This window comes from Pseudochaenichthys georgianus, chromosome 3 (assembly GCF_902827115.2).
Source record: "Pseudochaenichthys georgianus chromosome 3, fPseGeo1.2, whole genome shotgun sequence".
Classification (NCBI taxonomy): Eukaryota; Metazoa; Chordata; class Actinopteri; order Perciformes; family Channichthyidae; genus Pseudochaenichthys; species Pseudochaenichthys georgianus.
The window spans coordinates 39,304,919-39,326,752 of NC_047505.1; the positions used below are offsets into that span (position 1 = coordinate 39,304,919).

Genomic DNA, 21,834 nt, shown 5'->3' on the forward strand with positions numbered 1-21,834 from the left:
ATCTGACTGTGTGTGTGTGCGACATTATCCATCACAGCTATCTGCATCACTTATCAGCCAAAAGGAGGCAAAGAAAAAAGGCTCCTGGCACTCGAGAGAAAATGGAGAAGAAATGAAAAAGAAACCACAAGTCATATTTTCCACTGGGTAGCTACACAGTTAAGAAGAAGGGACAAAAGCTGCACTATTCAAGCTGGACACGAGTGTTGAAAATCCCATCAACCAATCAGTGGGAGGCGATACAAGCAAAGGATGCAAGACTCTGCTATGTTCCAACACAAGCTATTGTTATTTTCCAAAACCACTTCAGGAACACCGCAGAGTATCCGACACAATAGACTCCAGCTCCGGCGCAGAAAACTGACTACAGCTTCTTCTCTCCAATCACGAGAAGAGGATCATTCTAAGTAGCGTTGAGCCCCTGCATATGGGGCATCAGGACAATAAAGAAATCAAGCTGATCCGATATGTTCTCTGGGATTAACACAATATGATGACCCCTGCATAAACCCGGGCACACGGTATCAGCCTCAAACGGTAAGATCTGAGAGATAGAGGGGCCGGCAGAGGGAGGAGGAGGGAGGATGGGAGGGAGGGAGGGAGGGAGGCGGCGTTAAGAGTGTAGCACCTCATAAATTGCTGAGAATACGCGAAGCAGGTGCCGAGTTAATGCTCTATGGTGTGGGCCTACCCCATGTGCCCTTACTCACTCGTGTGCCCTTTCTCTCCCTTATTACAATATAGCAACACATGTGAGCATGCTATTCTAGAAGGACGAAAAAGAAAGAGGAAAATGACAAATGTTGTGATCAAATAAACTCGAAATCTTGGATAATGAAGGACAGAAAATGCCCATGTATGCATGTCTCTTAATGTTTACATATTGCGTGTCAATGAGTCATTGATCATGACAGTGCAGTGTGCACAGTGAACAGGCCCGCCTCTCTGTTCTGCAGCAGCTGCATCTGTCGCTGCTGCTGCTGTCACACTTCAAAGCCCAAAGCATACTGAGCTGTTTCTCATGTCTAGTCAAAGCAGAGTGGGAGGAGATCTGTACTGAAAGCCTGGAGGAGCTCCATTAAGTCTCTACTGTTCTTTACCTGACAACCCTATACCTTCAAGAAATGACAAAGCCTTCTTCCCAACACACCAACCCCCCACCTCTCTCTCTCACACACACACACACACACACACACACACACACACACACACACACACACACACACACACACACACACACACACACACACACACACACACACACACACACACACACACACACACACACACACACACACACACACACACACACAAACACATTCCCTTGACAATTCTTTCCCAGCAGGCTCCACTCAGCCTTTATTCATTTTTTATACATCACCTCCTGTGAGTCTATTGCTCGGCACGGCACAATCGCTGCACTTAACCCATTACGCTAGGTAACGCTGCCCCGAACGGTCGCGCCCTCCTCGGGATAAATTATTAACTTCCTCCACATCCCGCCATTTATCACTGAGCCCCATCGAGCAGAACAGGAGAACCATTGCTCATATCCATGGCAACAAGGGCCCATTTGTGAATCAGTTGGATGATGCTGATGATGAGGGGGGAAACGAGGAAGAGGAGGGGATAAGAAGACACATAATATGCGCTTGCTTTCATCAGGCTCTGTGCTGTAGGCACCAGCTCATGATCTGAAATGTCCCCCTCATATAACGCTATCACTCTTTTTCAAACTCCGTCCCTCCTCGCCTCTTCCTCACTTGCTCCTCTCGCCCTGTTCACGCCACCCAGCCATCTCCTCAAGTCAGAGATGACAGCAGTATGGGCAATTAGATCAGAGCTCTTCTCTCGTCTCCATGGAGATGAATCATACAGTCAGGGTGACAGTCTGAGCTTTAGCGCTGCACGGTAACCTAATCAGAGCGCTTGAACCCCAGCCAGAGCGCCAACATAACCTAATAATACCTCCACGAACCTGCAGTGACCTGCATCCCAGCGCGCGGCAGCACACACACAGGGCTGACGAGCAGGTCTGCTTAAACACACGAGGTCACATCCCGGGATGTGCTGGTGTGTGTGCATGTGTGCATGAGTAAGTGTCTGAGCTTGAGAGAGAGAGAGAGAGAGCCCTCACAGGTGTCCTAATTCATGAGCAATCGCAGCTCATGAATAATTAAACACTAAATGCAAATGAACTCCTTTGATGATTTACATTCATGTCTAACAGAATTAATTAATCAAACAAACCTTTTCTTTATCCCCAGTGGAATAGAACAACCAGAAGTAGGAACACACAAACACACACACACACACGCAAGTATACGAAAAGGAAAACCAACACAGTAAACAAGTGTACTAATCACAGCATTTAGCCACATCTGAAGAAACTAAATGTTGTGTGCCGAGCAAGTTAGCATGACTCAGCCGTGGACCAACCACATTGGGAAGGTAGTTTCTCTTCATGTGAGATCAGTCTAATCTGCTCTCGTGGAGACACCCCCTGTATGCTAATGCGGTTGCACAAAAACACGGAGCATTGTAAGAATAAGCTCCAAGGTGAACGATGTGTGTGTTCGTGATTGAGAGAACAGGGTTTCCAGCGCACCTTCCGCTGCAACAGACACACACACACGCAGACGGAGTTGCATTCAAACAAGCTAACTCACTCAGCATGAAACACGATGCAACGAGACGTGCGCTCTCTTAGATTGTGAGACAGATGGTCGCTTATGGTTCTGATGGTTAACACAACCACACACATACACACAGAGAAGACACACAAACCCCAGCAGACTGATCAGGGTTTCATGGGCTTTGTGATATGCTCACTCTGAGAGATGGACCTTATAAACAGCCACTCTTCAGCTGACCTCCTGTTTATAGCAACAGTATCAAACACAGAGGGAGAGCTCATAAAGAAAAGGTCTCCCTCCCTCCCCCCTCCTCCTCCTCCTCCTCCCTATCTGGCCAGATCTCTGTCTCTTAGTCTCCCTTTTTTCTCCATTAGCAGGCCTCTCCTTCGATGAACCTGCCGCCTCGCAAAACCAACTCCTCTCTTTCTCTTAATGTGTCTGTTTGTATGCAGCGCACACTTGTAGAGGCCTCGCACAAACACAGACACACAGGCAAACTCATATTACTCCCTGCCAGCTCCACTCCCCTCCTGTCATCAATTTCTCCTCGGTAACAGAGAGAGGCACTTCTGACTTATGGCGGATATCAATATCCACGACTTAAGGGGGGGGGGGGAGGGGCGCACGCCTTGGGCTTCTTTTAGGACACCTCGTAAAGCTTAATGATAGTTGAAGGGGGACGGGAGACCGAGAGAAAGGCTTTGAGAGAGAGAGAGACAGAGGGAGGGAAAGCGAGTGCTGGCTGTTAACGTGATGGCAGGGCGCCGTAAATAACTTAGATACAGATCTACAGCGCGTGGTATGTGGGAAGTATTAAGAAGGTTAAAAAGAACTGAGTGGTTGACCGAGTGATCACCTGCTGTATACTGCATGTGTGTTTTTGACGATTTACGTCAGAGCGCGGTCGAAAGTGTGTATCATCCGCAGGCCGATCCTACCCGGGGATTTATGTGAACTGCCAGCGTCCGACGTGTTTAACGCCGGGCTGTAAATAGCTGTCCGTCTCTGCTGACATTGGCAAACTGTCCATAAACCTGTCACCTAGGACCGTTTCAGTCACACAGGACAGGACAGGACAGGCGGCCATTAAAATATCAGTTTACACTAAGAAGTGTGTGTGTGTGTGTGTGTGTGTGTGTGTGTGTGTGTGTGTGTATGTATGTATGTATGTATGTATGTGTGTGTGTGTGTGTGTGTGTGTGTGGGGGGGCTGTGCTGCATGCATTTGGGTGTCTCTGAGAGGAATCAAATCAGCAGCAGGATGATTGTGGTGCGCTGGGGGGGGGGGGGGTGCATCTAAATATTCATGATGCTGTGAAAGGGTGCAGGTTGACACAGGTTTAGATTGTCTGTGCTCATTGTAAACAGATACATCGTACAATAGATAGGCCTTTGACACACACACACACACACACACACACACACACACACACACACACACACACACACACACACATATACACATATACAGCTGAATAGACACACACAGACACACACACACACACACACACACACACACACACACACACACACACACACACACACACACACACACACACACACACACACACACACACACACACACACACACACAGAGAGGTGCTTCTGAATGAGGTCAAGGAGTCAGTGCTGAACTGAGGAGTGGATCAATGGAGCTCCGAGTGTTTGGCACCTCTTGCCTCCCTCCCACATGTTCTATGCCTTTTTGAGATCTCTCCATATATCATTTTTCACTCTCTATTTTTCCCTTCTTTTTTCTCATAAACAAAACCAGCCCTACTAGCACACATACAACATATCAGCAGCCATTACGACAGGGATCTGTAAACACCCATAATCTCCCACAAATGCACAGAAATGCAGTCCCTGTCCCACTGCATCCTCTCTCTGCTGTGTATAGCTGTCATCACGGCCTGAGTGTGTCTGGGCGTGTCCCAGAGGCTGTGTTCACTCTACTGTACGAGAGCTATGGCTGGCGACTCCAACTCCTTGGCACCCCACTAGCAATAGCACGGATGTGATATGCAGATGAAAAGAGAACAAGGCGGTGACAGAACGACAAGCAGAGGAAAGGCAGAGAGAACATCTAAAAGGACAAAATGCTTTCTTCCCTGGTTGGGAGCATCTCGTTGTTTCTCATTAGGGGGAACTCATCGGAGCTCAGAGGATAAAAAGAGGACTGATAGCGGGTATTTCTCTCTTAATCCATCTCTACTCTCCCTCTTTTTCTCCCACTGTGCACATGCCACCTAATTAATTACACCCTACCATTGCTTTGCTACAACATCCACTGCCGGCTAATTAACGGCACGCCTCAATCATGACCCCCCCTCCAGGGTTCTGCATGTGTGTGTGTAGTAGTGAGATAGAGATAGAGATAGAGGAGAACAAGTGCATGTGTGAAAAGCCATGGAAAGAAAGAAACAAGAAAGAAAAAAGGGAAATGAAAGAAACAAATGCATGAAATGTAGCGTATAATTATTGGGGTGAACTGGTGGTGAGGTCAATAAAAAAGGAATGCAAACATGAGGAGCCTTTTGATTTGACACACAGATGCTCCAGGAGATAGATGGAGCACCTCCTCTCCACGCCCAGCTGGACTCCATCAGCCAGGCTGGAGCCAGAGAGGCTGGTGGGGAGTCCCAACTATGGGGTGTCTCACCCTGGACACGTCACTTCCAATCCCCCCCCGAGCCTGGCTGAGCCTGGCCAGACCTCAGAGCTGCTGCAGCCAGGCTCCACGGCTCCTACTGCCCCAAACACAGTCATGCTGATCGTATCAGAGAGAAAGATGGAGCGAGGCAGAAAAACACACGGAGGCTGTACAAGCTGAAAACCACGTACACCACATGTAACAGCGTCATGGTTGAATTGAGAGCGAGAGAAATGAAGGGAGAGAGGCGGAGGGAGAGGGAGCTATAATTTGTTTAGTGTATATGATTGCATTAGTGTTAGGGTCATATTCTTTTTCAACCATGTCGCATCCACGGAGAGCTGAAGCCCAGTAGGGCCATCAAAACATTAATAGCGCTTGACTTGGCCTAGAGATATAGAAAACACACACACACACACACACACACACACACACACACACACACACACACACACACACACACACACACACACACACACACACACACACAACAACACACAACAGTTTATGTCAAGAATGAGGACAGAAAGGTGGGGAATTAGTAGATAAGGTGAAAAACAGAAGGGGGATCACAGAGAAAATAAAAATATACGACAACAGTGAAATATAATCAAATGAAGATGAGCCATAGAGATAAAAATGTCACAGAATTAAAAACATTGCTCATAGATTTTAACTAAAAATGTACTTTCAAAAGTGACCCATTAATAATATTATAAATATGAAAAACCAAGTCAATAATTTCCCTTGTAAATACATCCAGAGATTTCAATATAAGAGTGTTTATAAATATTTATTCATGCCCTTGGCAAACAAGATCAAATCCTCATGTTTTCATCTTCATCTATTTGTGCTTTGTGTGATGGTTGGTAGGAAGTCATAATAAGGTTTTAGGAGTGCTAAAATACTTAGTTTTAAGAGATGTTTCTGCCAGGTAATTGGAAATGGTTTATGCTATCTAGTGGCAGGGGATTGGAAATAACTTGGAACATATTGGACAGGATAAGTCAATATAAATTACTGCAGCTATCTTTTTGTAGTTGTAATATTTTGCAGCGAGGTTGTTGAAGGAAATTGTTAATAAGGACTAACTGGGTGAAATTGCTCTTTGATGTTAATAACATTTACAACAGCAGTAAATTGTGGTTAAATAATGCTAATTGTATATGAGACCCTCAAATGGTAACTGTACAATTATATTGGAGACAATTATTGAGTTTTCTTAAATGTTTTTGTAACAGGCCTTCAAACCCTAAAAGTGACATTTATGGCGCATTTTCCTTGGAAGTACGCGACTACCAAGCCAGCATCCTCGCGATTGAGAAACACCCAGAATGTACTAGTAAAGGGCCAACAGCAGAGTAGAGAGGCCATGTTCCCTGTCAGCCATTAACATGGCCACGACTAAATTATTCACCTTACACAAGCCTGGGCTAACTCAGACTAAAGAGGGCCGTGTGTGTGTGTGTGTGTGTGTGTGTGTGTGTGTGTGTGTGTGTGTGTGTGTGTGTGTGTGTGTGTGTGTGTGTGTGTGTGTGTGTGTGTGTGTGTGTGTGTGTGTGTGTGTGTGTGTGTGTGTGTGTGTGTGTGTGTGTGTGTGTGTGAGAGAGAACAGTGGCTTGTTCCTTTAAAGAACAGGCTCAGTATTGCCATCCTGTGGCTAGAACAAGATACTGTGTATGAGCCATTTAAATTGCTGTATAGACACACACACACACACACACACACACACACACACACACACACACACACACACACACACACACACAAACTGTAATCATAAATGGGTTTCAATGAGTCTGAAAACACATGCATGCAAATAGTGTGCCAGCTCTAACCCTTAGATGCCCTTTGAGTGTAATGTGCAGTAACAAGCGTACACATCTACACAAACATACAAGCACAAACAGTGTGCGCAAATATAAAAAGTCAAGCAGGAACAGAGAGAACTGTTTTGAGTAGAGGAAGCTGATTCCATGCAGCCTGCTGGTCTACTATGGAAAAGGGGAGGCTAGTTAGCAGCAGCAGCTGGGCAAACAATACAACCTCACCTTGAGTCATTTACATGGATTTTGTGCGTGTGTGCGCGTGTCTGTGTGTGTGTGCAGTTGGTTAGAGGGATGTCTCCTGTTGCTGCTCTTCTTCATCATGTTCCTGAAAGTGCCGTTGGCAAGGAAACCAAAGAGAGAGAGCAAGACATGAGAGACAAGTCAAGGAGCACAGTTTCGGGTAAGAGCAAGACGAAATGGGGAAGAAAGGGCAGACAAATGAGAGAGCAAAATAAAAGCCAAAGGATCTCGGAGTAGAGTGGCGTGGGGGTTGGCAGGAATGGGGGGGGAGTTAACAGAGGGGAGACAAAGAACATGTGACAGTGCGACCCATGCCTCCCACTGACAAGCTTTATTACAGTCCCTCCTGCAGCGAGACAGCAAAAAGCACTTAGCCTCAGCCAAGTCTCCTGACAGTGGAGGACAGTTAGAGAGGAGGGAAGGAGAGAGGGATCGAAGAGCAGGAAGGAAGGAGGGAGAGATGGTGGAGGTGGAGACAGGGAGGCAAGGGTGGGAGGAAGGGATGATTAAAGTCATGGGGTTGCAGAGAGGGATGGAGAGAATAAGAGATATAAACCAAAAGGAAGTTGTGGGGAGGGAGAAGACAGAAGGAAAAACATAGAGCATAAGAAAAAGAAAAGAAAAGGAATAAACCAAATATAGAAGACACACAAACACACACAAGTTGCAGCACTGTTTTCATCCAAAAATGTTCCACTGCATAAAACCCATTCCCCCAAAAGGTATTGATCGCCCCTCTTTGGTTTGTGTTGATGCTGTATTACATTGTACGGTTTTAATATTTGTATCCATCTGCTGTAAATTGAAAGAGACAGATACACACCCCTAACACAAACCAGCCTTCTGCCAGCTCTAAGTGTGCAGGCAGTCAGGCTTAATCCTGCTTGAACACCTGTTTCCTTTGTGAGGTCAAAGGTCAGAGTCTGGAGGTCTCTCACTAAGTGGTCATCTTTTTCAGGGCTACTGTCTGTAAGCTGACCTCGCGCCACTAAACTGAACATTAACCTCACATGGAGTGGCCTCACTATGGCCTAAATATAACTCCAAAAGAGGAATCATTCGGCCCACGTTGAGTTGTACTGTATGTATAATGCAGGCAAATATTCAGCCTTGAATAACATAACACGCTTTCAGATGCTCTTTGCTGTCATCATTTTGTGTAATTCATGCAACGCGTGAAAAGGAAATAATTAAGGGGATGAAATGGAGAGAGGTTTATTACTTCCTGAACGGCGACAGCTCGCATCTATTAGTCCTCCAGCCTGCTGATGTATCTGCTGATGAGCTACGGCCAAGTAATGACGTGCTTCGCTGGCTGTGAATCCATAGCTCTCTCCCTCAATCTACTCTTTCTGGCTCCCAGGCTCTGGGTGGAAAACCACAGTCAGTAAATCAAACCCATCGGGAGGATAGATGAGAGAAAGTGAGAGACGGGGTGGGGGGGCTGACGGCCTGTTTCTCAGCCGTTGGGAGAGAGGAATGTGGTGGAAAAGGCACAAACCAACCAGAAGTGATTGCACAATAAGGTCAGTGTGACCAGAGGAGAATCCGGTCTCAAACGGTACACACACACAAACAAACACATTTAGCGCAAACATGCAAACACAGTGAGCGATTGAGTCGGGGCATAACCCCGTGCCCACCCTGTGAGTGGCTAATAACCGAGGCACAAGGCCAAACCCACTGTCTCCTGAATAATTCCCCCATGCCCGCCAGGACTGGCGCCGCACTGCAGAACAGAGCCGTGTTTCTCAAAGATCATTACGTTACTGAATCACTCAAATGGAGGAATGAACAAACAGCCACATGGGCAACATCGCAAGAAGATATGCTGACCACTCCGAAAAAAGAGGAACTCAAATGTGTTTGTTGTAACTGTTCGATTAGGGTGTAAGATCCGCCTCAGACCTAATCTCATTCACTCTAGGGGTCTCTCTAGGGATGCATACCGGTATCCGGTATTACCGAAATACCGGTTATTGGTGGCTACGGTATACCGTACCGAAATCAGATCCGGTTTCGATACTTTAAAAAAATATATATATATTTCTTTTTCTTTACATTTTTTTTTTATTTTAAAGTGAGTCCGTGGCCCGTGATGGCGGGTGTTATAAATTAGATTGCATAATCGTTTTTCTTCATATTTTATGTATTTTTCATTGTTTGTTCAATACTAGAAAGGTAAAAGTCCCACAAATGAACTGTGATGGGATTTGTTTTCTCTCACCAGTGAAGGTAAATGTTGATTTTAAAGATGAGATTTGTTTGTTTGTGCAATGCCGAGATCTCATGACCATTATTCTATTATGTATTTGTTGTCTAGTCGAATCTCAGGTTTAACATGAATTATAACGGTGCTATAACGGTCTGTTTGCATTGACAAGATGTGCTATTCACGCGGCACACCTGAAGATATTCCATAATCGGTTTTCTTCATATTTTGAAAGTATTTTTCATTGTTTGTTCAGTACTAAAAGGTCCAAGAAGTCCCACAATTGAATTTAATATTCATTTGACATGTTAACTATATCGTAAAGCGCTTCATGGGAGTAATTGTGGGATGATACATTTTCAAAGTATCACGATATGTATCGGTTGAGTATTGGTATCGTTCAGTGGTATCGGTATCGTAAAAAAGTCAACGATATGCATCCCTAGGTCTCTCCACTTCCTGTGCTGCCACAGCAAGCTCAGGAGGACAACTAACACAGGAAAAGGAAGCAGAGATAAGACGTTCCCTAAGTGTAGAGATGTGCGTTCAGAGGGCATGGCTTATTCTCAGTAGTGGGTGTAGGTTCATGCATTTTAATCACAGAAAAAAAAAACACACACACACATACACTTCCATCTGCTGTGCTTCATGGGAGCAGTGGCAAGCTTGTCACTGTCATTCGAAGTTAGCCCACCCTCCTGCTATCCCTACTGAGGGGGACAAAAGAAAAGAGAGGGAACGGAGGGTGAGGGGTGAGGGGGATCAAGCAGTTGAATTCCTCTCCATGCCTCCTCTGTCACCTTCTGATCTCTCTCTCCAAACACATCTCTTGTCGTCTCTCCATTCATTGTCCTCGTCTCTTTCTTCGCCATGCTCCCAATACCTTAGTTACCCACCTGCCAGCACGCTGTCAAACCTCCGCTCTATTCTTTCTGCACACGGCTACTATCATCCCTCCACCTGCTGCTCTGTTCATATGTAATCACCCTCTCATGGACAGACTGTTCCTCATTTAGTGTGTGTGTGTGTGTGTGTGTGTGTGTGTGTGTGTGTGTGTGTGTGTGTGTGTGTGTGTGTGTGTGTGTGTGTGTGTGTGTGTGTGTGTGTGTGTGTGTGTGTGTGTGTGTGTGTGTGTGTGTGTGCGTGCGTTCCCTTGTAACATGGCTGTTTATGGATTGAACCTCACTGCTGTGTTCTCCATGCAAGACTCTTAATTTCCAATGTTAACCACAGCGGCTAGAGCAACACGCTCACAGACACCAACATTGATTCTCTTCCCCAGCAAAGGCGGGTTGCCAAATACTGTGAATTACCCCCCCTCTGTGCCTCAACCAGCACCCACACCCACTCTTCAGTGGTGCTCCGTGCCCGGTAATTGTAATTGCATTGAATTGGCCAGCAGCCAAACGCATAAGACTGCCAAGTCTGCCAAGTCCAGCTGTGCCGCTCCAAGCAAAACACACTCACAGCCTCTCTCGTGACAATCACATCATCAGTGTGTAATATGTAATTCCAAGACACACATATTATGAACACACATGTGCATATCTGTAAATGTATTTGCTCAAAATGACAATATTGGAGGCTGTGGAGAACACAATAAATCCAAACCACTCATACAACTTGATGACTCGTTGACATTGAAGGACATAATGGTCTATATTCCCTCGTCACATATTCTGCCCTTTGCAATGGTCCTGTGTGCCCCTCCCTCTTTTACATGTCTATGCAGACAGGGAGGTTCAGCTTGTCCCTTCACCAATGACAGTGATGAATTGACTGTGTGCTTGTTTTGAGTGGCTGCTGATGTGAAGTGTTCACGGGTCCATGGGCCTGAAGTGGTCAGCCCATTTGTCACATCCCCCCCCCTCCCCCCAAGCCTGATTCCTGTCTGATAGGGGCTCCTGTTGGCCATGATGAGAAATTCGAATTGAGACATACTGTAGGGATACAAACAAAAAAGTATTGATCTGAATGAATGAGAATTGTATTCTTGATCTTCTTAACTCAAATACTGATATTGTTTAATATCACAGTGCAAGAAAAACCCACTGCTTCCCTCCCTCTGAATTGCACTGGTCAAAGCAAATGTTTACATTAGAGTTAAGACCATTAAGGCCCCGGCCACATGAGGACGAAAACGGTCGTTTGCTTTACTGTTTAGTGTCATATAGACCGTTCGGCCACACGAGGACGACCGAATACGGCACTAAACGACTACGGAAACGATAACGGGTCCCAAGGTGGATAGAACGGCATACGTAATGCTCTGGGGGTCCAACAGCTCCGTGTGTACGCCCTATACGATCATTTTCTGATAATGATGAGGCAATAGCCCCGCCTCTCCCCACCTCTGCTGCTCACCCCCGCGTCAAAGTAAACTGCTCACTGAATTCAGATTATTTATCTTTCTCTCGATATGGACTTAAACGCGAGTGAAGTCTAATCTGACAGGACGGAGACACGCAGCTCTGCTCACCTGCAGCTCCTCCCGCTGCAGCAAAACACACACTTCAAGTCAGATCATCACCCTTAGCTATTTTAATTACCTCTCAAACTACCTAAACTAGTTATAAATATGTTTATTTTTTACTGTCGGCCGGGTCACTCATTACTGGATGAGCTGCTGCATGAGACAGACACTGACGCTGTCCGAAGAGAGGGAGGAAAAAGAGAGGCTCCGTGTATTTTATCATTATATTATATAGAGTCGTTATTCATTTGTTTTAAAGCTCAATAAATAACAAAGAAGACCTTTGACCGGCACTTTTAAAATTTTGTCCGGAAGATTTAAACTTTAATACACGTTGACTGGCGAAAAACTCTGCCCGGTTCCCTCGGCCCCCACCGCGGAGAATAAACAGAAGGGCAACCATGACAACCATGCTTCTTCGCTGCTTTTGTGGAGGAAGTTACAGCGCCACGTACAGGCTCCTGCATATGTACTGCAGCTTCTCCAGCGGTTGGAGCTAAACGGAGCGGTCTCGTGTGGGCAGACACTATCCGGTGAATATTGCGTGTGGGCGGAAGCTTTTTTGCGATTGCATTTGCGTTAATCCTATGCGTTTAGCCGTTTTCGTCCTCGTGTGGCCGGGGCCTAAGTCACTAAAGTTTCACATACGGTCATCTGAAACCCTGGCGGCAGCATGACTGTGCAACATCAACTGTCTCAAATCATAAGCCTCTCCCTTTGGCTTTACTCTAGCTGTAGCGTAGGGGCCCATTTAATGATTTAAACCTGACAGTATTAAGATCATGACAGATTGTGCACCTCTCTACTCTCTTCTGTGTGAACACCGCAAGCATGTCTTGTGTCACGTTTCTAGGCTGAGCGGAGGAAATGGGCCGTGTCATGTCAGCGTACACGCATGATGGAGGGCGCTTAAATAACTCATGAAAACCCTGTTCTCAACCCACAGTAGGAGGAGCGTTCAGTGTTCTGCGTGTACGTGTGTCTGTGGCCCTGTATGTCATGACTGTTTAACCAGGTGCCTTTCAGTGTGCTGTGGTTGAGCTAGTGTGACTGTCTGTGTGTGTGGGGGTTGTGATGAATTTCCGTAAACGACAGGGGGGCCCTCTCGGCCAAAACAGAAATAGCCTTAGAGAAAACAGAGAGAGTGGCCTAACCTAGAGGAAGTGGTGAGCAGAGAGAAAGAGAACAGGGCGAGAGAAAGTGAAAAAAACGGAGGGTGGTGGGTTGAGAAAATTAGATTTAAGTGTAAACACTTGAGAAAAAAAATACTCGGTGGAAAGGCAGTCCAGCTACACTGATAAGGGGAGACAGCAGCACTTTCCACATAAACGCACTGAGCTCCAAAACCCACTGTAGTGAAGGCCTCCCTCGGGGCATTCTCACACACTTGCATGTCACTTTTTTTACACTTCTGCCCCTGCTTCATGATGACATCTCCCAACTCATCTCCCAGTCTAGTTTCATCACTATCATCCTTGTGTTTACCAGCATCCCAACAAATTGCTTACTCATCTATCTGGTTGAACTCTATAATACACATCAAGGAGATGGAAGTGAAATGACCCTGTAACCTATAATCCATTGCTCTGGGTCAAGGTTGGCAGCAATATCAGCTGACTGATCAGTGGTCAGAGAATAAAGCAACAAATAAAAAAAGAGTGACATGGTGTTAAGGATAAGCATTTGTGTGGGGACATAGACCAATGTCAGTGTTTGTTTGAGAGCCTTTGTTTGTACGTTTTGTGGGCAGGTCCTGTTTGCTGGTTTGCATTGTTGAAATAAAAAGCAGTTGCTGTTAAACAATGCATTCAAAGGAGGCGAAGGGATCAGATCCCCGCACATTTGCAAAACAAAATGCAGGGAAATCTTTGTTATGTCCTACTGGTCTCACTCGGCAGCAGGTGAAGGTTGACAATTGTAATGACAACAGATGGAACACGAAACGTTTAGGTAAGGAAGTGACAGCTGGGAGGAATACCGTATAGAGATAATATACAGTGGTGGTGGTGAAATTGTGGGAATGCGATTGGAGTGTTAGAATATGGTGAACCCTAAGAAGATATGCTGACCACTCCTAAAAAAGAGGAACTCAAATTGTTTTGTTGTAACCGTTCGATTCGGGTGTAAGATCCGCCTCAGACCTAATCTCATTCACTCTAGGGGTCTCTCCACTTCCTGTGTTGCCACAGCAAGCTCAGGAGGACAACTAACACAGGAAAAGGAAGCAGAGATAAGACGTCCCCTAAGTGTAGAGATGTGCGTTCAGAGGGCTTATTCTCAGTAGTGGGTGTAGGTTCATGTAAAAGGTTGTGGCCACACAGAGCAACAAGAACAAGAAATGCAACATGAAACATAATAAATGTTTCAGTTTATCCTGTCAGTGATAAAAGAATAGCCACACAGTCATTTATTGCAGTAAACATCTATTAAAAATCACATGGTGTGAAGCGGAAAGAGGTATAAAGATGAATCAAAGAAGAGTGGTAAAACCCTCTGAAGCAACAACATTGATGAGCGTTTGGGAGAGCTGTACTCACTGGACAGTGGGCGCTCAGCGTTCTCTGTCTCGGTCACTTGGTGAGAAGGAGTGAGGTCACCTGCAGGCACCGAAGGCTTCGAGTCCACCTCCTTACTGGCTCCAGCCGCACTCTCAATCACAGTACATGCCTAAAAGATGTAAAGACATAATTAACATACATGAAACAAATGAGACGTTTTGGAACCACAATGAGCTAAGCTGGGGCAGTTCATTAAACATGATTCAATTATACTAGATATAGATTTGAGTTGTCTAATCTGTTGCACACTTATACTTAGATGTGCGGTGATGAGAACAAAAATGCCCCACTATTATTAGGGGTTTAACTGCAACATTGCCATAATAATAAAACACAAACATTATAAGACACTGATGGTGCAATTATATCACTTCTGATATAGCCCATAATTGGTGAAACCATTTTTAGCTGCTGTCACAGCATTCAGATTTCTGCTATAAAAAGACAACAACTGAAGGGGATACAGCGCTGGGTGAAGAAGTGTCCCGTCCCTGAAGTGATAGAGCTGCAAAACAGATTCAGAAAACAGGCTGACAGAATCAAAGATGGAGAGAGAGAGAAAGAGTTGTCCTGACAGCCCGAGTCTGTTTGGATGTGCTCCACTCTGCTCCTCTCCACAGCTGAAAGAGGAAGGAGGGATGAGCCTTCAGGAGCGAGACAAGCTGACCATGAAAAGCAGGGGGAGAGGCAGAGGGTGGCTGTCAGTGAGGAGAGAGAGAGAAGTGGGGGAGAGTTTAAAAGAGGCTGTGATGGCTCCCTTCATTGACGAGCAATAGGGAGACAGGCAGAGGAGTTGCAGCGCATCTTAAGACAAAAAGGCACCCAGGGCTGATGAAATATACATAACTCTCAGCTGGAGACATGGCACGGAGCGACAGAGCCGAGGAGGGCCCTGAAGGCTGATGAGACTCCACAACCCCTCCTAAACACACACTAAAAATAAAAGACACAGACACACTCCTAATGACTTCTCATAAGGAGCCAGGGGGGAAGTTACTGCTTTTTTAAGTGGGGATATATGCACGCTCACACACACACACGCAGGTATTTGAGCATCAAAGTGCATCAATGCTTCCTGCTACAGTTACAGACTGAGTGGGCCAAACCACAATACCACAGTACCACAGTAATACTGTACCATACAAAAAAATAGTTTTGGCTGTTGGACAACAATCCACCAGCTGGTCAGGGGGATATTTTGGTTGGAAGTTTGTTTCAACTGCCTCTTTCAGACCTGCCCACCTGCCCGCCCTTCAAGCCCAGGCAGCTGCCTCCGCGACACCAGCAGTTAAAAAGCATTTAAACAGCTCACTTAACAATAAACTCTCCCTTTGTTCAGGCTAACGATCCACCTCTCCCACGCACTCTCCCAATGGCTATGCCACTGAAGTATTGGGATTCTTGTGTGTGTGCGTGCGTGCGTGCGTGCGTGTGTGTGTGTGTGTGTGTGTTACCAGACACTGGGTGTATTTACTTCTTGCTTTGTTGAGTTTCCCTACTTTTCCTATCCTCCTCATGAGACGTGTTGGGTGTGCCTCTCCAGTCTGCATCTTGACACATCAGGTGTAAGCAAATAATCTTGCAGGTAAATAGTCAGCTCTGAGCCCGGGGATTACCTCTCAAGAAAACATACACAACAGATTTCCTAACCTTTTCTGCCTCTCATTCTCTCGTTCAGCCTATTAACTGTCGTTATTTTCATACTCGCATTTTAAAAAACTACACACGTAAGGTGGTCACACTGTTTATGAAAATATGAAAGAGAAAGATAGATCGAGGAAACTAAGTGTCTGAATGGCTCCGTCAGGGCAGAAACATCAGCGTTTATAATTGAATCACTGAAATGTTGTTGCTTCGCTAGTGCACAAAACAGATGGTGGAAAGTAACACTCAACATACTGGCCTTAAAGAACAAGCTGTGATGCCAACGTTTTATGGTACCGGTTAGCTGTTGCCATCATTGCTCCCAAATGACTCATCTATGCCCATATAGTTAGGGAGGGACATGATTACTTACAGTATGTCATGTTACATAACAGAGTGTTACTGTGGGCACAACCATTATATAGTTCTGAGCTTAACAAGTCTAGAGAGGGTTAGATGCTCTGGTCTAATATCCAAATCTCACGGGTAGCAAAACGATAGTTACGGCTGTAACTACGGTTCTATGAGTCCCGGATGACCGCCAGAGGCGGTGCTTTAAGCACTGGATATGTCCATCGCGCGCATGCGCAGCTCGAGTACCAATAACAACAAAGTCACCTGTGACCCACATGACACCGGCTATATCAGCCGGTGTCGTCAGAGGATCTGTTCCCAGAATCTTCTCACGAGCACACAAGAATTTTGAGTGACAGGGAACTCTGGCGGTCATCCGGGACTCATAGAACCGTAGTTACAGCCGAAACTATCGTTCTATTTCGTCCCTACTGACCGCCAGAGGCGGTGCTTTAGCACTGGATGACTTATACCAACAATGTCATGAAGAATCCAAGCCCTTGCTCACCACTGGAAGCAGCGGAGCTCGGCAAAAGGACCACGCCCAAAGAATGGGGAGTGGCGACATTGACCTGATGACAACTGGAGAATGTGCCAGAAGACGCCCACGACGCCGCGGCGCAGATGGTCTCCAGGGGCACCACCCTCAGGGCAGCCCAATATGTTGAGATGCTCCTTGTAGAGTGGCATCTCAGCCTGATGGCAGGGGGCGGCCACTGGCCCCGTAAGCCTGTGAGATGGTATCAACAACCCAGTGGGGCAGCCACTGGTTAGAGGGCATAACCTCCTTTAGTGCCGCCAGGGCAAAATCAAGAGTTGCTCCTCCTGCCGTATACAGGCAGTAGCCTTGATATATGCCCTTTGGGCACCCCCAGGGCACAGCAACTTCGACGTGCCGTACTCCTGAATGTCAAAGCGTGCCAGCTGGGCAAGCTGATTGAAGTGGGTTTGAGGAAGGACCCCGGGCGGGAATGCCACATTTGCCCAAAGGGCAACGCCTGAGAGTCTCACCTCAGGCATGTATTGTTTATGGAGAGGACATGCAACTCCCCGACTCGGTTCCCTGAGGCTATGGCAAGCAGAAATGCTGCCTTCGTGGGCAGCCACCTAAGCCCCACCTGGGCCAGGGGCTCGAAGGGAGGAGATGATAGGGCATCCGGCAGCAGGGGCAGGTCCCAAGCCGGAGCCCTCGGGGTCAAGGGGGACGCTGCCGTAAAGCCCCTCTCATAAAGAGGGACACCGACCTGTGGCACCCCGCCGTGGCGCCGTCGACCCGAACATGTCGGGCAGAAATCGCAGCCACATAAATTCAGAGTGGAGTGAGAACGTCCACTATCTAGAAGGGACTGTTGTCTATGCAACAACGTACATGCTGTCCCCAAGGAACACGCACATTCTTGCCCCCCAGTTGGGGTAGAAAGTGTGTGAGTGCAAGCTGCACGGCCCGAAGCTCTAGCACGTTGACCTGGCGCGCACTCTCCTGGGCAGACCGCTGACCCTGAACGGTCCTGCCCTGCCGCACTGCACCCCACCCTGAGAGACATGCACCTATGGTGATGGTCTCCTGGCGGGATGGGATGGCGCCCATGGGCACGCCTACCAGGAGATAGGCCCTGCCCCTCCGGCGTGACAGAGAGTGGAGGCAATGCTGCGACACCCTGACTTCCCTGTGCCTGTGCCACTTGACGTCCAAGTGAAGGCTGTTCAGCCACATCTGCATGGGGCGCAACGACAGCGGGCCTAAGGGCCCAGCGGCCGAGGCAGCTGCCAGTCTGCCCAAGGGCCGGAGGAACTGAATATAAGGCACCTTCTTGCCCGGCCCACGTGGAAGTAGGCATCCCTCGGTTGAGAACCACTCCACCTGTGCATATGCAGTAGTCAGCATATAGAATAGCAGCACCTTCAGGAATCTGTTGATTCCTCTGAGGTCCAAGATCGGGCGAAATCCGCCGACTTTCTTGCTCACGAGAAAGTACGCCGAGTAGAACCCCCTGGCTAAGCAGAGGGTCTTACTGGCTTGATTGCGTCCTTGGACAGAAGGACGGACAACTCTTGGCCCAGAGCTACGGCCCCTGCCGGATCGCTGACGACTGTCAATTAGACCCAGCCGAAGGCTAGGGGCCGGAGCTGCGGTCCGTACCCCTGGGTTAAGGTGAAAACCACCCAAGGGACGGAAGTACAGACCGCCCAGAAAGTGAGCTCCTGCTGGGAAAGCAGCCGCCGACCACCCCCGGGATTTCAGGGCCCAGCCCCCCGGACCCTGGAGCCTCTTTGGGGGCTCCAGTAAGGCTCTGGGGCACGAGGCCGCCTGGAAGGCGGGCGACCTGGGGCACGAAAGTCATTGGGAGGCGGTTGAGTGGGCCGCTAAGACCTCTGCAGACCACCCCTGTAATCCGGCGGTTGAGTGCGGCTGCTAGAGCGGCCCCTGGGCCTGCTGGGAGTGGGCACAGGTCTGCGAGGACCCGAGTGCTGCTGTCTGGTCTGACTAGCTTGGGCGGCACGCTCCAGTGCCTCCAGGGCAGCTGACCTAAACAGCTCCCCTGGCTCGACTGGTACGCTCCGTCAACCGAAGGAGGTGCGTCAGCCGAAGGAGGTGCGCCAACCGAAGGAGGTGCGCCAACCGAAGGGGGGGGGGGGGGGGGGGGGCTGGCGGCCCGCTAGCAGCCCCTACACCGGGCCCAGGCTGAAGGGCCAAGAGGCGACTTCATCATGCCCCTATCGGCAGCTAGCCGATCCACTTTAGAGGACAGCCTGTTTCTAGTCCTTCTATTGGGGGGAGCACACATAGCCATCGCTCCCTCAAGTCGCCGGGAACGGCCGAATTGATCTGGAGGAGGATGTGACAAGGAGAGGTGTCTGTTGGCTGCTGCCAGACGTTCCACCTCAGTGATTCTAGCCACTCTGAGCGCCCGAGGCATGCAGCTACAGCTCATGCAGGCGTTTACCGTGAGAACCTCCCTCAGATGCTCGAATTTCGTCCCCACTGACCGCCAGAGGCGGCCGAGGCAGGAGGGGCAGCGGTCGTAGCCGTCCTCGGGCTCAAGAGAAGCCATACAGGCGCTACATGAATGAACCATTCTGTAGGTAGCCAGATGCAGCGTAGCCGGGAGCGGGTGCGGGAACACAGCCTTCACCAGCTACCTGCTTAATGGAAAGAGTAGAGCGTTGCTGCTACTCGCCGAACAGAAAGAGGGATGTAATTACACCCACGTTACCGGCAGAGGGAGCGGGAGCGAGAGCACTGCCTTCACCTGGCTGGATTAATAAACACGGCAGTTCAGCGTCTACCAGGAGCGGGGGCGAGAACTCTGCCGGCTGAGTTAGAGACGAATGCCAGATGCAGCATAACCGGGAGCGGGTGCGGGAATACAGCCTTCACCAGCTACCTGCTTAACGGGAAAACAGGGCAGTTCCGCGTCTACCAGGAGCGGGGGCGAGAACACTACCTTCACTGGTTGAGTTAGAGACGAATGCCAGATGCAGCGTAACCGGGAGCGGGTGCGGGAACACAGCCTTCACCAGCTACCTGCTTAACGGAGAAACAAGGCAGTTCCGCGTCTACCAGGAGCGGGGGCGAGAACACTGCCTTCACTGGTTGAGTTAGAAACTAATGCCAGATGCAGCGTAACCGGGAGCGGGTGCGGGAACACAGCCTTCACCAGCTACCTGCTTAACAGAGAAACAAGGCAGTTCCGCGTCTACCAGGAGCGGGGGCGAGAACACTGCCTTCACTGGTTGAGTTAGAAACTAATGCCAGATGCAGCGTAACCGGGAGCGGGTGCGGGAACACAGCCTTCACCAGCTACCTGCTGAACGGGAAGAGTAGAGCGGTGCTACTACTCGCCGAACAGAAAAAGGGATGTAGCTACATCCGCATTACCGGTAGAGGGAGCGGGAGCGAGAGCACTGCCTTCACCTAGCTGGGTAAAATAAAGAAGCTTAACAGTATACGCAAGACGTTAGCTGCTGCTAACGATCAAGTGAGATCAAGTCAAATAACACACATGTTTAAGACCAGATAACTAGCTTCTGAAGAAGAGAACAGCACAGAGCCGTAGTTACAGCAGTAACCATGGCCAGGGCTCACACGGCATATAACCGTAGTTACAGTAGTAACTATGGCCAGTACTTACACGGATTAGAACCGTAGTTACAGTCGTAACTATGGCCAGAACTTACACAGCATAGAGCCGTAGTTACAGTAGTAACTCTGGCCAGTACTTGCACAGCTTGGAACCGTAGTTACAGTAGTAACTATGGCCAGTACTTACATGGCTTAGAACCGTAGTTACAGTAGTAACTATGGCCAGTACTTACACAGCATAGAGCCGTAGTTACGGTATTGACTATGGCCAGTACTTGCACGGCTTGGAACCGTAGTTACAGTAGTAACTATGGCCAGTACTTACGGCTTAAACCCGTAGCTACAGTATTAACTATGGCCAGTATTTACACAGCCTAGAGCCGTAGTTACGGTATTGACTATGGCCAGTACTTACACGGCTTGGAACCGTAGTTACAGTAGTAATTATGGCCAGTACTTACGGCTTAGAACCTTAGTTACAGTAGTAACTGTGGCCAGTGCCTAAAAGTGTCAGCCAAACGGCTGCCCACTAGACAATATAATATTGGGAGGATGAAATCCTCCTTAATGGCGATACATGCAGAGCACACAGCACACAGAGTGAAGATTGTTCTCTGCATATCGTCCTAGTGCTAGGAGTCTAGTACTAGGAGCAGTAAATACAACGATATAGCGCTACTGCAACCATACCATGCGTTTACCGGGAGCGGGAGCGAGAGCACTGCCCTCACCGGCTGAGTTAAATAATGAAGCTTAACAGTACATGCAAGGTGTTAGCCAAGCGGCTGCTGCTAACAATCAAGCAACCAAGTTAGAACACAATGTTAAGACCAGATAATTAGCTTCTAAGAAAGAGAACAGCCCGCATAGAACCGTAGGCCATGGTTACAGTAGTAACCGCACATGCAGAGCACACAGCACCCGCAGTGAAGATGTTCTCTGCATATCATCCTAGTGCTAGGAGTCTAGTACTAGGAGCAGTAATACAACGATCTAGCGCTACTGCAATCAAACCCTATGTTACCGGGAGCGGGAGTACTGCCCTGAGTTAATAGTTAAGCTCAACAGCAAGGTGTTAGCCAAGCGGCTGCTGCTAACAATCAAGCGACCAAGTCAGAACACAAATGTTAAGACCAGATAATAGCTTCTAA

The 21,834-nt window shown here is 48.0% G+C and overlaps 1 protein-coding gene across 2 annotated transcripts in view; it reads right to left on the reverse strand.

The window, feature by feature from the left end:
- The window catches only part of gse1b (Gse1 coiled-coil protein b), a 183,046-nt gene that overhangs the window by 104,534 nt on the left and 56,678 nt on the right, over positions 1 to 21,834 (reverse strand). For both annotated transcript variants that reach the window (XM_034074711.1, XM_034074704.1), the window contains exon 2: positions 14,581 to 14,710. In XM_034074711.1, coding sequence (XP_033930602.1) covers positions 14,581 to 14,710 — 130 coding nt within the window. The remainder of the gene's footprint in view (positions 1 to 14,580; positions 14,711 to 21,834) is intronic.